This window comes from Pleurodeles waltl, chromosome 5 (assembly GCF_031143425.1).
Source record: "Pleurodeles waltl isolate 20211129_DDA chromosome 5, aPleWal1.hap1.20221129, whole genome shotgun sequence".
NCBI classification, from domain to species: Eukaryota; Metazoa; Chordata; class Amphibia; order Caudata; family Salamandridae; genus Pleurodeles; species Pleurodeles waltl.
The window spans coordinates 1,148,233,045-1,148,248,533 of NC_090444.1; the positions used below are offsets into that span (position 1 = coordinate 1,148,233,045).

The 15,489-nt window shown below is 43.8% G+C and overlaps 1 protein-coding gene across 1 annotated transcript in view; it reads right to left on the reverse strand.

The window, feature by feature from the left end:
* Positions 1-9,145, reverse strand: part of LOC138296332 (uncharacterized) — an 89,234-nt gene extending 80,089 nt beyond the window's left edge. The window contains exon 1 of the mRNA XM_069235374.1: positions 8,788-9,145. Coding sequence (XP_069091475.1) covers positions 8,788-9,108 — 321 coding nt within the window. The 5' untranslated portion in view covers positions 9,109-9,145. The remainder of the gene's footprint in view (positions 1-8,787) is intronic.
* Positions 9,146-15,489: the final 6,344 nt, after the last annotated feature.

Below are 15,489 nucleotides of genomic sequence, written 5' to 3' on the forward strand. Positions count from 1 at the left end.
CCAGGGGTTGGAGACTGCATTGTGTGAGGGCAGGAACAGCCCTTTCAGGTGTAAGTGACCACTCCCCCCCCACCCTCCTAGCACAGATGGCTCATCAGGATATGCAGGATACACCCCAGCTCCCTTGGTGTCACTGTCTAGTGTGAGGTGCAACCAGCCCAACTGTCAAACTGACCCAGACAGGGAATCGACAAACCGGCAGAGTCACAAAATGGTTTAAGCAACAAAATGCTCACTTTCTAAAAGTGGCATTTTCAAGCACACAATCGCAAAACCAACTTCACTAAAAGATGTATTTTTAAATTGTGAGTTCAGAGATCCCAAACTCCACATGCAAGTCTAGTAGAGAGCACTTAGTGTTCTATTAAAATTATTTATGATGATTATTTTTCCCCCCCATATTAAAATTTGTATTGCAATTTTTGACCATGTTTAGATGTCAGCATGTTGTGTTTTGTCTTCAATTTGTTGCATATGTTTGCAATACAAAAGTGAAAAAACAAACCATTTCACCAGCTAATCAAGAGCAGACCTACTGGCTTAACCAATGCTCGCTGTAATATGGCACTGCTACATCAAAGCACACTGCTCAAGAAAGTGCTTACATGTGCACTCAGTACAGAAACCAAGACCTCAAGTAAACATGATAGCCCACCTTGTAGCAGGCCCCATTGATTACCAGTGTGCTGTGCATGATGGAACAGTGTCGAAAAAGAAGGGTAGAAACGGGTAGAACTCTCTCAAGAGATTTCAAAAATGTGTGTAATAAAATGTATGTGTTTGTGGCAGATGTGTTTCACTCCAATCAACATGTAAGCAACAAAACTCACAAAAGAGGATTTCAATAACAAAATATAGACTCTGCTAAAAGTAGGGAGGGGGGCCTAACAATAGTGGAAGACAACTAACCTCCGATCCCCTCTGGTGGACAATTGAAAATACTGTGTCATCTTATAACCTTTGCCTCACAAGTCCCGAGTCTAGTTCTAATGTCCAGAGTGGTGAATAGCTAAACATCAAAATATTTGTTAAAATTCCCACAATCTTTTCTCCAGAACAGACGTATTACTCCCCCGCACTAAAGTACATATTTTTAAATAAACTTGGTCGGAGAACAGTGGTTAATTTGTAAATAAAAACGTGCCTGTGCCCAAAGCCCTCCTCTTAACCCCTTCTGTGCCGCAGACAATGGTTACGTCCTGCGGCACAGTGCTCATGTGCCGAGGACGTAACCATTACGTCCTGGGCACTGAGCTCTGAGGGACTAGCGCTCCCCTCTGTGGGCTTCCCACCCCCCCACCCCCAAAAAGCAAGGATGGAAGGGGGAGCCCTTCCCCTTCCACCCCGTCCCCCCTCTCCCCAGTGACGTCTGATGATGTCAGCGTGCATTTGCGCACTGACCTCATCAGAGGCCACTTCCCCATCACGCTGGAAGCTCGGCTTCCAGTGCGATCGGAAGAGAAATCCTTCCCTTTGAAGTCTCTCAGAGCATTTCAAAAGCCAGATTGTAAAGCGATTCGGCTTTTGAAATGCCCACTAGACACCAGGGATTTATTCTGAAAAGGAAATTGGCATAAGGGGAGAGACCCCCTTGGGCAAGGGTCCCTCCCCAGGGGGGCAATATTGTGCAAGGCCTTTTCTGCCCCCCTTGGGGGCAGATTGGCCTATTGTTAGGTTGATCTGCCCCAAGGTGGGGGGGCAGAATCCACTAGGCACCAGGGATCTTTTTTTTTTTTTTTTTTTAGTTGGGGAGCGACCCCTTAGGCAAGGGTCGCTCCCTAGGAGGCAAATTATATTTAGGCCAGTGGCCTATTTTTATGAGGCCAGTCTGCCCCCAAGGGGGGGCAGAAACCACTAGACACCAGGGAGTTTTTTTTGTTTTTTACACCAAATTCACGGAAGGGGAGTGACCCCTTAGGCAAGGGACGCACCCCGGGGGGAGGGGGCAAATTAATTTTAGGCCATTTCTGCCCCCGAAACCTCTAGGCACCAGGGCTTTTTTTGGGTTTTTTTTTTGTTTTGTTTTAAGAGGTGGGGAGCGACCCCTTAGGCAAGGGTCGCTCTCCTGGGGGGCAAGTTGTATTTAGACCATTTCTGCTGCCCTTGGGGGCAGATCGGCCGATTTTTGTTAGGGCAATCTGCCCCAAGGGTGGCAGAAACCACTTGGGCACCAGAGATTGGTGTGTGTGTGTGTATATGTGTGTGTTTTCTTTAGGGGGCCAGCCCCTTGGGTACGGGTCGCTCCCCATGGGGGAGCATTACTGTTGGCCATTTTTGGAAGGCCCATCTGCACCAAAGGGGGGGCAGAAAGCCCACCAGAGACGAGGAAAGTTTTTTTTCCAAAATAAGAGGGTGGTGGTATGGCCATACCCCCACCCCAAATAAATGGGTCCAAAGTTGTTCTGACCACCAGTGGACAGATGGGGCAATTACCCCTGATCTACACCCTAGGGGAGCGGAAAGTCTACTAGATGCCAGGGAATTTTAAAAAATATATATATATATATATTGGGGTGGTGGCTACCAACCAGTATGGGCCTGGTTATGCCCCCACCCCAACTGAAGGGGTTAACAGTCTTTCAGCTCTCCCCCACACTCAAACATCTTATCTCATAGCAAGCAAGAAGACATTTGATTATTTTGGGTTTTGGTTTTACATTAGGGCCACGAGAGCTTGGCTAACTCAAAATCGTCCCACTTGGAATGGTGAGGGCTGCACTTTATGGACTTTGGGACGCTGCCATGTAGAAAAATCCACTAGACCTAGACAAATCTGAAAACTAAACATCTGGGTGATCCCAGGGTGGTGTTTCACATGCACCCCGCACCATTTTTGTACCCATAATGCCCTGCAAACCTCCAACTTTGCTAGAAATAACACATTTTACCACATTTTTGTGATGGAACCTTCCGGAATTTGCAGGAATCCACAAAATTCCTACCACCGAGCATTGTCTCATCTATACGGATAAAAATTCTGCTGCACTTGTCTACCTAAAAATGTTTTTTGAAAACTGCCCTTTTGGACCCCCTTTGGTTCCCCCTCAATATCAACATGTTTTTGGCTCTTCCCTTTCACAAGCACTTGGCCCACCTACACAAATGAGTTATCATTTTTACCAGGAGACTGAGGGGAACATTGGGTGGTATGAAATTTGTCCCAGTGCAGTGATCCCACACAAATGTGGGAAAAATTTGATTTTTTACCTAAATTTGAGGTTTGCTGAGGATTCTGGGTAAGAAATAGTTGGGGGATCCAAGCAAGTCACACCTCACTGGACTCCCTTGGGTGTCTAGTTTTTAGAAGTGTCTGGTTTGGTAGGTTTCCCTAGAAGGCTGCTGATCCCAGGCCCAAAACGCAGGTGCCCCCCCCGCAAAAACAGGTAGTTTTGTAGTTGATCATTTTGATGTGTCCAGATAGTGTTTTGGGGCATTTCCTTTTATGGGGAGTAGGCCCACTCACAAAAGTGAGGTACCATTTTTATCGGGAGACTTGGGGAAATGCTGGGTGGAAGGAAATTTGTGGCTCCTCTGATTCCAGAACTTTGTCACCGAAATAGGAGGAAAAAGTGTTTTTTGTACAAATTTTGAGGTCTGGAAAAGATTCTGGGTAACAGAACCTGGTCTGATCCCAACAAGTAACCCCATCTTGGATTCCCCTAGGTGTCTAGTTTTGAAAACTGCGCAGGTTTGCTAGGTTTCCCTAGGTGCCGGCTGAGCTAGAGGCCAAAATCCACAGCTAGCCACTTTGCAAAAAAACAGCTCTGTTTTCTTTGAGAAAATGTGATGTGTCCGCATTGTGTTTTGGGGCAATTCATGTCACCGGCGATAGGCCTACCCACGCAAGTGAGGTACCATTTTTATCAGGAGACATGGGGGAGACACAGAATTGCAAAACAAGTGTTATTGCACCTTGTCTTGCTCTACATTTTTTCCTTCCCAATGTATGACAGTGTAAAAAAGACGTCTATTTGAGAAATGCCCTGTAATTCACATGCTAGCATGGGCACCCCTGAATTCAGAGATGTGCAAATAACCACTGCTTCTCAACACCTAATCTTGTGGCCATTTTGGAAATACAAATTTTTTCTTGATACCTATTTTTCACTCTATTTCAGCAAATGAATTGCTGTATACCAGGTATAGACGAAAACCCATTGCAAGGTGCAGCTCATTTATTGGCTCTGGGTACCTAGGGTTCTTGATGAACCTACAAGCCCTATATATCCCCTCAACCAGAAGAGTCTAGCTGACGTAACAGTATATTGCTTTCAAAAATCTGACATCGCAGGAAAAAGTTACAGAGTCAAATGTGGAGAAAAATTGCTGTTTTTTTCACCTCAATTTCAATATTCTTTTATTTCAGCTGTTATATTCTGTTGGAAACGCGTGTAGGATCTACACAAATGACCCCTTGTGAATTCAGGATTTTGTGTACTTTTCAAAAATGTTTAGCTTTCTGGGATCCAGCATTGGTTTCTCACCCATTTTGGTCACTAACTGGAAGGAGGCTGAAAGCACAAAAAACAAATAGTAAAAATGGGGTTTGCCCCAGTAAAATGTCAATTGTGTTGAAAAATTGGGTTTTCTATTTCAAGTCTGCCTGTTCCTGAAAGCTGGGAAGATGGTGATCTTACCACCGCAAACCCTTTTGTTGATGCCACCTTCTGCAGCCCTTTTTTCCCATTTTATTTAAAAAAAAAAAAAATGTTCACTGTATTTTGGCTAATTTCTTGGTCTCCTTCAGAGGAACCCACAAAGTCTGGGTACCTCTAGAATCCCTAAGGTGTTGGAAAAAAGGGTGCAAGTTTGGCGTGGGTAGCTTATGTGAACAAAAAGTTATGAAGGCCTAAGCGCGAACTTCCCCAAATAGCAAAAAAAGGCTTGGCACAGAAGGGGAAAATGCCTGGCAGCGAAGGGGTTAAAAACACTTCTGCTACAATTAAATGTGCAACACTGAATACTGAGGCAGCATAATCCTGAAGCCTTCTCGGGCCTCTTTAATCAATTTACAGCCACTTCCTGGCTCTTCAGCTCACTCTTGCAGCTTTCTACTTTCTCCCATTGTCACGCTTTTTCGTTTTTCTCTTCCTCTGTCTTTCCCATACGTGTCTTTTGCTCGCAATAAATGCTTGAGGCAGATAATTACGCGCCGGCCCTCAAAAATAAGTGCCCGTGCTCCGCACCGGAAACAACAAGCACTGTCAGATATACAGTTCAGCCCAACTGGCACCTAATTTAGAGCAGTTTCCCCAAAATAAAAAAGACGGGATATATTTCTACTGGGGGACAGCTGGTATGAAGAATTTATTACAATATAAATACTGGAAAATGTATTAGTAGGGGCCTATTTGGAATAAAGTTAGTTTTGGGAAGATCTGTTGCAAACAAAGCTCATAGCTCATTTCGGAAGCAATAAAAACAGAGGAGCAAACGCGTATTCATAGAAGACAGTGCAAAAATCACCTCCAGCAGCTCATGGAACATAATATGGGAGGAATGAACTTGAAGTTTTGGTCTATTTGGAGGAAGTCTGTCTTTGGAAAGACAACGGAAGAACTGAAGTAGCAGGGGCGTAGCTTGGTTAGTATGATTGGGGGGGGCGGATGCTTCAGGTTTCCCATCACTCAGGCTGGGGTATCTTGTTAAAACGCATTATATACAAAGCAGAACATGGAGGTTTAAGGGACAGTGGAAAGAGGAATGTGGATTGTTAGGGGTACTTAAAACAACATTTTTCATGGCCTTCAAAACATGGTGTGTTTGTCTTTTTGGGTATATAAAAATCCCAGGCGACATCTGACACACTTCACATTATCCGACTGAAAGCACTTGAACCCAACTAATTACTAAAGAATATATGTTTAGGGGGGTGTAACACCCCTACCAGAGCTACGGCCCTGTGAAGTAGATCCTGCATAGCTCGAGGGTCTACAAATCCCACCTCAGCTCTGAAACAAAATTACTACAAAACGTTTGAGACATATACGCAAGACCTGGAAATACTAATTTAAGATACAGTCTCCGATACAGTTCTGTACAGACTGTTTAAAATAGTTTAAACACTGAAGCAGCCGTGTTCTGCTAATTTAGACAGTAGTAAAAAGAGCTTGGTTTGACTGGAAATTTAAAGGAATGTGCTGCTTTAGCAAGGAAATGTAGCAGCATTTGTTGAGAGCTCCTAAAAAAAAAAAAAACGGGGGGGGGGGCAAATCACTAACAAAAACACAACACCAAACCATGAATAGTCAAAACAGAACGCACCAAAAAGTACAATCTAATAGGACAGCACAAAAACATAACAGCATAAAACACCACAACAGACCATGGCTACAAATCACACACTTGTCTCAAATTTCTCACCTCCACTTTCGTAAGACAGTGGTATAAGGCAAGCATTGCCTTACTTACCACTAAGAGTGTTTGGTAGTGAATGACAGGTTTAACTTTACTGTGCTCTGTGATTATTTCACTGAAATTACTATAAGCCACACTATGAGGAGAGTGAATGGGGGCAGAACAGTCTTTCCCGGTGTAATTTGGCATAACCATTTAGGCTTCAATGAATATCAACCAGTGAGTAAAATAAGCGTAGCTCTGCTGTTGGCCGACTCGGGTCAATTCACACCTACTACAATTTACACACAGATGGTAGCCTGGAAGGCCTGCAACAGCAACTATTATGCACCGAAAAGGGGTAACTGCTGAATTAGCTACCAACACCAAATGAAGTTGGTTTGCTGCTTAGTAAAAAGGATGCAGCACACAAATTTGAATGCCTAGCTTTCCAAGACTGACTGGGAGGTCCAACATGTAGGAAACAAACGTCAGCAAGACTGCTTGCCAAAGTCCCTCTACACACTCAGTCCTCTCCTCTTAGTTGTTCCTACTCAGGGGGGCACATGCCATTACCTTCATGCCCATCTTTCCAGATCCAGCACTTACATGTGATACCTCATCTACTCCTGGCAAACCCTATTCCCTAGCTGACTCAAAATAGTTCTCCCAACATGGCCGCCATTACCCAGGGGCCACTAAAAAGGAAAAGGAGTCAATCCACACATCCTGTAGTATCAAACAAACTACAGAAAAAAAGAAGCACATATAATCATGGAAAACCCAGGACTATCGGGGAAGACTTGGACCTGGAGTAAAGAAGATGACCGATAAGTAACCGGAGCATCCCTGGTCCAAGCCACTCACCCATCTAAGAAGCTCACAGGGGCCACCAGAGACCCCACATGGAAGCTGTCCATCACATCTGTCCTGATCAAATCAAGGTGCTAACCCGCCCACTGGTACATAGTATCGTTGCCTTGAAAGTCCAGTCAGCACAAAGGTTGGCTGCACAGACCCCCATCCACAATTCTTTCACAGGCAATATCACCACTTGACATAAAAAAAAAAATTGTCTTCTCTATATACTTCGTTCGATCATTTGCACACCCCGCCCACACGCATGGTTTATTTGCTAATAAACACATGAGCAACAACCCAGGGAATGCACGCAACTTTCACGTGGGCCAGCTAAACAGTTACTATTTATTTAATGTATCAATTAAAATAGGCACGTATACTTTATATTATAAAACAGCATCGGTGCGTGGGCTTCGTCGTGTCTAAATGCGTAAAGGGAACAGGAGAATCTGTGATACAACGCCTGGAGTTTCATATAATGCAAATAAGAGCAATTTTAAAAGCAAATAAAACCATAATTGAAACGTTTAATACTCAAGGGGCAGCAAAAATCTGCCAGCGGTCTAAACTCGCAGTGGACGGAAATTAAAATTAAATCCATAAACTTGCCAAAGCAAGCCATCTCCACGGGTTATCCAGAAATTCCAAACGTCCCAACAAAGGGAAATCCACAATTTTAAGAACTTAGCTTCACAATGGTCATCTAACCAGTTGCATTATGAACCATTACTTTTTAGCCCAGCTGGAAAAAACTAGCGATCGTTTAAAATGTAAGTGCACCCCCCCCCCCCCCCCCAAAAAAAAGAATATGCAGGCCTGGCCAATGGCCAACAGCCAATATCAAAGCGGACACTTTAAGGGAAAGGAAAACAACACGTACCAGAATGCAAATTGCTGGTGAAAAATGACACCACAGGACCAGTGCTTTAAATGGGCCGGTACTGTCCAGTACGGAGTACCTGGACTTATTTTTTTTGCATTTTGGGAGGGAATAGTACCTGCACTTCTCAAGAAAAAAGTAATACTTTTTATTGGAGAGTACTGGAGCTTCTCAAAAACAAGCAGGTAAGCACTTCTATTTCTCCATTTCAAGCACTGCATAGGACCGTATGAAGTCGAATATCGCTAGCCCTCGTGGTAGCGCTGTTTGGTACGGTAATACGTTCCCTAGTGAAATAAGTGGAAACTCAGCTGCTGGAATAATCACTAACGCAGTGGTTCCCAACCTTTTGACTTGTGTGGACCCCCATTTTATCTTTACTGGGACCAGGGACCCCCACTGAATCATTATTGTAATCCGGGGATCCCTCCACTGAGCCATTACTGAAAGCTGGGGACCTAATCTGTTAATATTGTTTTCATTTTTAAGCATTCGCGGACCCCCTGAGAAGGCTTCGCGAACCCCAAGGGGTCCCCGGACCACAAGTTGGGAACCACTGCACTAACGTATTGGCTACCTTCAAAAAAAGGTTTCGTAAGAAACGTTTGCTGGCAGCCCAAATGTGTGTAAAGTTTGTTTGAGAAGCCCCTAGATAAAGCAGTGTGGTCTTGTCTACAGCACTGAACACCATTCCGTTGTGCGGGACTAACCATGCAGTGCTTGCGCCAGAGGGAGGCGGTGGAACAGACGCGCCACAGCACGGTGCACGTGCAGCCGGCCCGCAGCAGGGAGAAGGGGTCCAGCATCCGCAGTACCAGCAGCAGCACCTCATCACTGAGGAGTAACAGGCCCGCCGAGGAGGGGGCTGAGCAGTAGCAGCCCTCGAGGGTCTCCTCCCTTCCCTCTGAGCAGTCACGGGCCGGCTGGGCCAAGCCCTGCTCCACAGCGGCGGTGGGGTGCGCCAGCCTCGCATCCCGTTGCTTCTCCTCATGCTGTTGGGTGCAGCGTCTCTCCACCTCACTTAGATTCATCCCCACTGAGCAGTAAAACAGTCTAGCAGCGGACCCGCGCCGCCGTTTTATCAGGTGTCAGGGCGTACCACAGGAAAGATCGCGGGGGGGGGGGAGGGGCCAGGCATCACCTGCCAACATCAGGAAATTAAAATGAAGGTTAGCAGACCTTAACTAATGCGAGGACTGTTTTTGAGCTTCTAGCTTTTGTTTCAGGGGAATTTTAGAGGACCTAATTCGAAGCTTAAGTACAATAAAATGACGAAGGAAAACTTGCTTTGAATTAATTCATGTTTTTTCTTGCCAAAATCACGTTTGATGTGCATTATTCTGTGACTGAATTTGTGACTCGGTGTCTTTCGCTCACTTTTTCAACATGGTATTTTCTTTTATTTCTTCTGTTAAGAACTTTTTTTGTCCAAATACTGTCAGAAGAATATGGCCCAGTCCTGGAGTTCTCAAGTATCACACCTGGGTGGATTAGTAGTTCTTTCAGCACGTTTTTAATTTGCATTGTGGGACATGTAGTCTTTTTAATTAACATTTTGGGCCAACTAGTCGTGCGTACTACATTACAACAGCATGACTACGAGTCCCAAAATGCAAAAGAAAGGCATGGAATAGATGAGTTATTTATGCATGAACTTGAGGTGATTGAGAACTGGGCAGACTGCCACATCATCAGGCGTCTGTGAGTACGTTCTTCAAATGGAGTTTTTGAAAATTGTTAATCATGCTGTTCTACATTTTAAAGAATTAGATCACATTGTTATACATTTTAAGGAATTACAGGGAGTGCAGAATTATTAGGCAAGTTGTATTTTTGAGGATTAATTTTATTATTGAACAACAACCATGTTCTCAATGAACCCAAAAAACTCATTAATATCAAAGCTGAATATTTTTGGAAGTAGTTTTTAGTTTGTTTTTAGTTTTAGCTATGTTAGGGGGATATCTGTGTGTGCAGGTGACTATTACTGTGCATAATTATTAGGCAACTTAACAAAAAACAAATATATACCCATTTCAATTATTTATTATTACCAGTGAAACCAATATAACATCTCAACATTCACAAATATACATTTCTGACATTCAAAAACAAAACAAAAACAAATCAGTGACCAATATAGCCACCTTTCTTTGCAAGGACACTCAAAAGCCTGCCATCCATGGATTCTGTCAGTGTTTTGATCTGTTCACCATCAACATTGCGTGCAGCAGCAACCACAGCCTCCCAGACACTGTTCAGAGAGGTGTACTGTTTTCCCTCCTTGTAAATCTCACATTTGATGATGGACCACAGGTTCTCAATGGGGTTCAGATCAGGTGAACAAGGAGGCCATGTCATTAGATTTCCTTCTTTTATACCCTTTCTTGCCAGCCACGCTGTGGAGTACTTGGACGCGTGTGATGGAGCATTGTCCTGCATGAAAATCATGTTTTTCTTGAAGGATGCAGACTTCTTCCTGTACCACTGCTTGAAGAAGGTGTCTACCAGGAACTGGCAGTAGGACTGGGAGTTGAGCTTGACTCCATCCTCAACCCGAAAAGGCCCCACAAGCTCATCTTTGATGATACCAGCCCAAACCAGTACTCCACCTCCACCTTGCTGGCGTCTGAGTCGGACTGGAGCTCTCTGCCCTTTACCAATCCAGCCACGGGCCCATCCATCTGGCCCATCAAGACTCACTCTCATTTCATCAGTCCATAAAACCTTAGAAAATCAGTCTTGAGATATTTCTTGGCCCAGTCTTGACGTTTCAGCTTGTGTGTCTTGTTCGGTGCTGGTCGTCTTTCAGCCTTTCTTACCTTGGCCATGTCTCTGAGTATTGCACACCTTGTGCTTTTGGGCACTCCAGTGATGTTGCAGCTCTGAAATATGTCCAAACTGGTGGCAAGTGGCATCGTGGCAGCTGCACGCTTGACTTTTCTCAGTTCATGGGCAGTTATTTTGCACCTTGGTTTTTCCACACGCTTCTTGCGACCCTGTTGACTATTTTGAATGAAACGCTTGATTGTTCGATGATCACGCTTCAGAAGCTTTGCAATTTTAAGAGTGCTGCATCCCTCTGCAAGATATCTCACTATTTTTGACTTTTCTGAGCCTGTCAAGTCCTTCTTTTGACCCATTTTGCCAAAGGAAAGGAAGTTGCCTAATAATTATGCACACCTGATATAGGGTGTTGATGTCATTAGACCACACCCCTTCTCATTACAGAGATGCACATCACCTAATATGCTTAATTGGTAGTAGGCTTTCGAGCCTATACAGCTTGGAGTAAGACAACATGCATAAAGGGGATGATGTGGTCAAAATACTCATTTGCCTAATAATTCTGCACTCCCTGTAGAACCATCTGCTTTGTTGAAATAATGCCTGTCCAGCTGCTTTTCATCCTCCAATGAATAACACTATGGGTCGGCTCCAATTTTGGAACATACTGCAGACAGATTAGATTTATTTTTAGTGTAGTATGAGGATCCTTTCTAAATATTTTATTCAGTATGCTTGATGTGGTCCTATCAATGGGTCCGCTCGTAACTGAAATGCTGCTGTAGCTTCAAATGGTACAGAGAGCATACCATGAACATGAAATAGTCCTAATGTTGAGGAAAAGGTAGTCTTTTCTCTGTCATCATTGAAAACTGGTATCCGTCACTACCTCTTAGTAAAAGTGAGTTGTGAGATGCAGTATGCGTAGCCTATGGAACATCCACAGGAAATCGAATATGCACCAATACCAACATGGAGCTCCATGTTTGAAAATCAATGCACAAACCAATTGACCCATAGGGGTTGGATATCAACGATAAAGGTACACTCCATTTTCTGTTAAAAGTCTCAAATATTTGCATTTTCTGTCCGTGTTGTGAGGCCTCACGTTCCCGTGGTGTGGGTAACCTGTACCTGTGCTCCTGTAAAGAATACCCCTAAAGCAATCAAGGGAAATTCCTATAATCTTGTGTTTTACCTGGGGCACCTTTTCTGACTTATATGTCATGTTCATGAATGCTATATATTCAATCAACACTTTGGTGTGATATGCCCTTTCCACTGGACTGACAAACCACTAGTAAAGGTGTATAGAAGTACTAGAACCTGATCCCCAACCTTGAATAAGTGAGGATCTTTTAGTAGTTTTGTTCATCTATTAGGTGTTGTCGGACCAGGTACCACATTTCTGCGCTCCAAGTTCATTGTGTTTGAATAAAGAACAGAACAGAACAGGATCCTGAGGTCATCACTGTTGCGACGTCTTCCTGGAGGAAGTACAAGACATGTCACCTTCCAGAGAGCATCTCGAACAAGCTGAAATGTACTGAGCGGCAGGTGTCTTCACCTCTCTTTTTCAGGTCTTCACAACTCTTTCTTAGGTCTTGCTTACTTGCTACAACAGGTGTCTATGGGAGACCTCATGTTATCAGCACATGTACGTATATATACATACAGTGCAGAAGACCAGTGTTAGACTTGGCACATTTGGCGTCATTCCCCTAACTTTTTGTCCTCTGACCTTCTGTTTTTCAGTCTTCATTTTTGCTGATTTTAGGATTCTGGGCACTTTACCACTGCTGACCAATGCTAAAGTGTAGGTGCTATGTACTCTAAACATGGTAACATTGGCTAAACCACGTTTGGCATATTTTATATACTTGTAAGTCCCTAGTGAAGTGCATTATATGTGCCCGGGGCATGTAAATTAAATGCTACTAGTGGGCCTGCAGCAGTGATTCTGCCACCCACTACAGTAGCCTCTCAAACATGTTGAAGGCCTGCCGCTGCAGAGCCTGTGTGTGCGGTTTTAAACTGTCAATTTGACTGGTAAATACACCCACATGCAGGCCCAAACTTTCCTTGTTACTACATATATGTCACCCCCTAAGGTAGGTCTCAGTTAGCCTCAAGGGCAGGGAGCAGTGTATTTGAAAAGTTGGACATGTACTTTTAAATTTAACATGTCCTGGTAGCGAAACACTGAGAAATTCGTTTCGCACTACTGCAAGGCCTATCTTTACCATAGGTTAACATTGGACTTTCTTTGAAGCACCCTTTAAGAGTAACATTCAATTGGGAAAATATAGAAATATGGAGTTTGGTGTCTCTGGGCTCACAATTTAAAATCACAATTAATGGTGAAGTTGGATTTCAAATTGTAAGTCTGAAAATGCCATTTTTAGAAAGTTGGCATTTTCTTCCTTTAATCGTCCTGTGCCTTTGCCTGTCTCTGAGTACATGTCTGGGGTGGATGAAAGCTGGGCTTTGTGCATTCCCTCTAGACAGTCACACACAAAGGGAGCTTGGGTGTGGCATTTGCATCCTGATGGCCCTTCACCAGGCTGATGAGTCTTCCTGGACTAAATGGAGTGAGAAGTTGATACTTATACCTATTAGGGCTGTGCCTCTCCTCACAGAAGGGGCTGCATAACACCCTGTGGAGTATATGGAACCAGGGAAGGAAGGGCAGGGACCTTGCGATCTTCAAAAGGCTTCTTTGAAGCCTCCCCCACTTCAAAGGCACATTTGGGTATAAGTACTGCACACAAAACCCTACCAAATCAGAACTCTACTGGAACCAATGACATTCTGCTAGGAGAAATGTCTGCTGTGCTGCCAGGAGGGACTGCCACTCTGCAACTGCATTGCTTTGCTGACCTACTGTTTGGTGTGTGCTGTGCTGTAGGAGGGCCTGGCAATTTGCTACTTGCTTTGCTGTGTTGGCCAGCTGCCCACTGCTTCTGGCCTGAAGTGAGAAGGACTGAACCTGTTCTCTACATTCTTGTTCCCAATATTCTCAAAGGGCTTGTTGGCTTGCCATCTGTTCTCCTGCAGTCTCAGGGACACCAAGGACTGCCTGCAACTTTCCTTGTGCTGCTGGACTCTGCCATCTGTGAGTCCTACCCTGGCCTGAGGTGCCCCTCTCCAGTCCTGGGTCTCAGAAGTGGGTTCTGCAGCTGAATCCTGTAAAAACTGATGCATCAACACAAGTGTGTGTAAAATTTTGCCACATCACTCCTTGGACGCTGACGCAGAGGCTGCCCAAAGACATCAGGTCCACAGCATGTGCGGCTTGACGGTGACGCATACTATACACTTCAACGGAGTTAGGCACCAATGCAGGACCTGACTGCGAGGATCAGAACCGACGCATCATGCCCTTGACATCGACGTTGCAGTGGGCCTGAACTTTGGATTTACACCGGTCCCTTGTGACCTCATGTAACCTTTTGACCCCTAGTGACTTATAAGGACAATTTTGAATTTATTCTTTAAAAATTCACATCTTTACTTCTACTGATTAGATATTTGTTGTTTTGGTCTAGTTTACTTAGATAAATAGTCTCTATTTCTTTACACTGGTGGGGAGTCCCTTTTGTGGTATTTGTATTGTGTTACTTTGTGCATGTGTTGCACAAATACTTTACACATTGCCTCTTAAGTTATGCCTGATTACTCTATGCCATGCAACCAGAGGTTGAGCACTGCTTAATTTAGGGAATGTAACTGAATTAGCATGACTAGGATTGTAGTCCCTACTTGGACAGGGTGCATACCTCTGCCATCTAGAAACCCAGTTTCTAACAACTGATCTTCTCCCTTTTTAAGTCTTGCTTACAGAGCTACCTACACCAGCTGTCTATAGGAGACCTTATATTACCAGCACATGTATGTATATATATATATATATATACAGTATATATATACATATATATATATATATATATATATACATACACACACACATACAGTAGAGGAGACAGGAGACAATGCTTTCAGGCAGCCTCTTTATTTTCGATGGCACTCAAAACCTCTTGCTGAAAACATGCACTGTTATCCATCTATACTTTTATACACAACAAAGATGTCCGGAAATACAAAACAACTCCAAGGGCCATAGTAGTCAGCTACTACAGTCCTGGAAGGGAAGAAGAGGTCAATTGTTGCTTTTACTAAAAGGTAAAAAGGATATACTTTGTTGCTGCTTTAGCGTACAAGAAGTTTGTATGTTTCAGGTTCAGTCTGACTTGCATTTTGACTATGGTACAACCGAAAAACACTGTGTTGAAGGTTCTGTTACAAAACTGAAATGCAGCTTGGTTTCTGCATGGGCTAGATGTGTCATCTCTTTTTGGAACAAAGGCCTTACATTATGCACATATTTTGCATAACTAACAACTCTTCAATAGTATTTATCCAATTATACACAATACATAATAGTTTGTATAATTATGTTTACATTGCTCTGTTGATTTGTCAGTTGCAAGCTGGCAAAAAGTACAGTACCAGGGTTATCAGAATGTAATGTTACTTCCAATGCACATAACATTCTTTAATACTAGGATGTACTGGCTTAACTGGAGGTAGGCAATGGGAGGTTTGTTGGGGAGCATGGCCCTTAG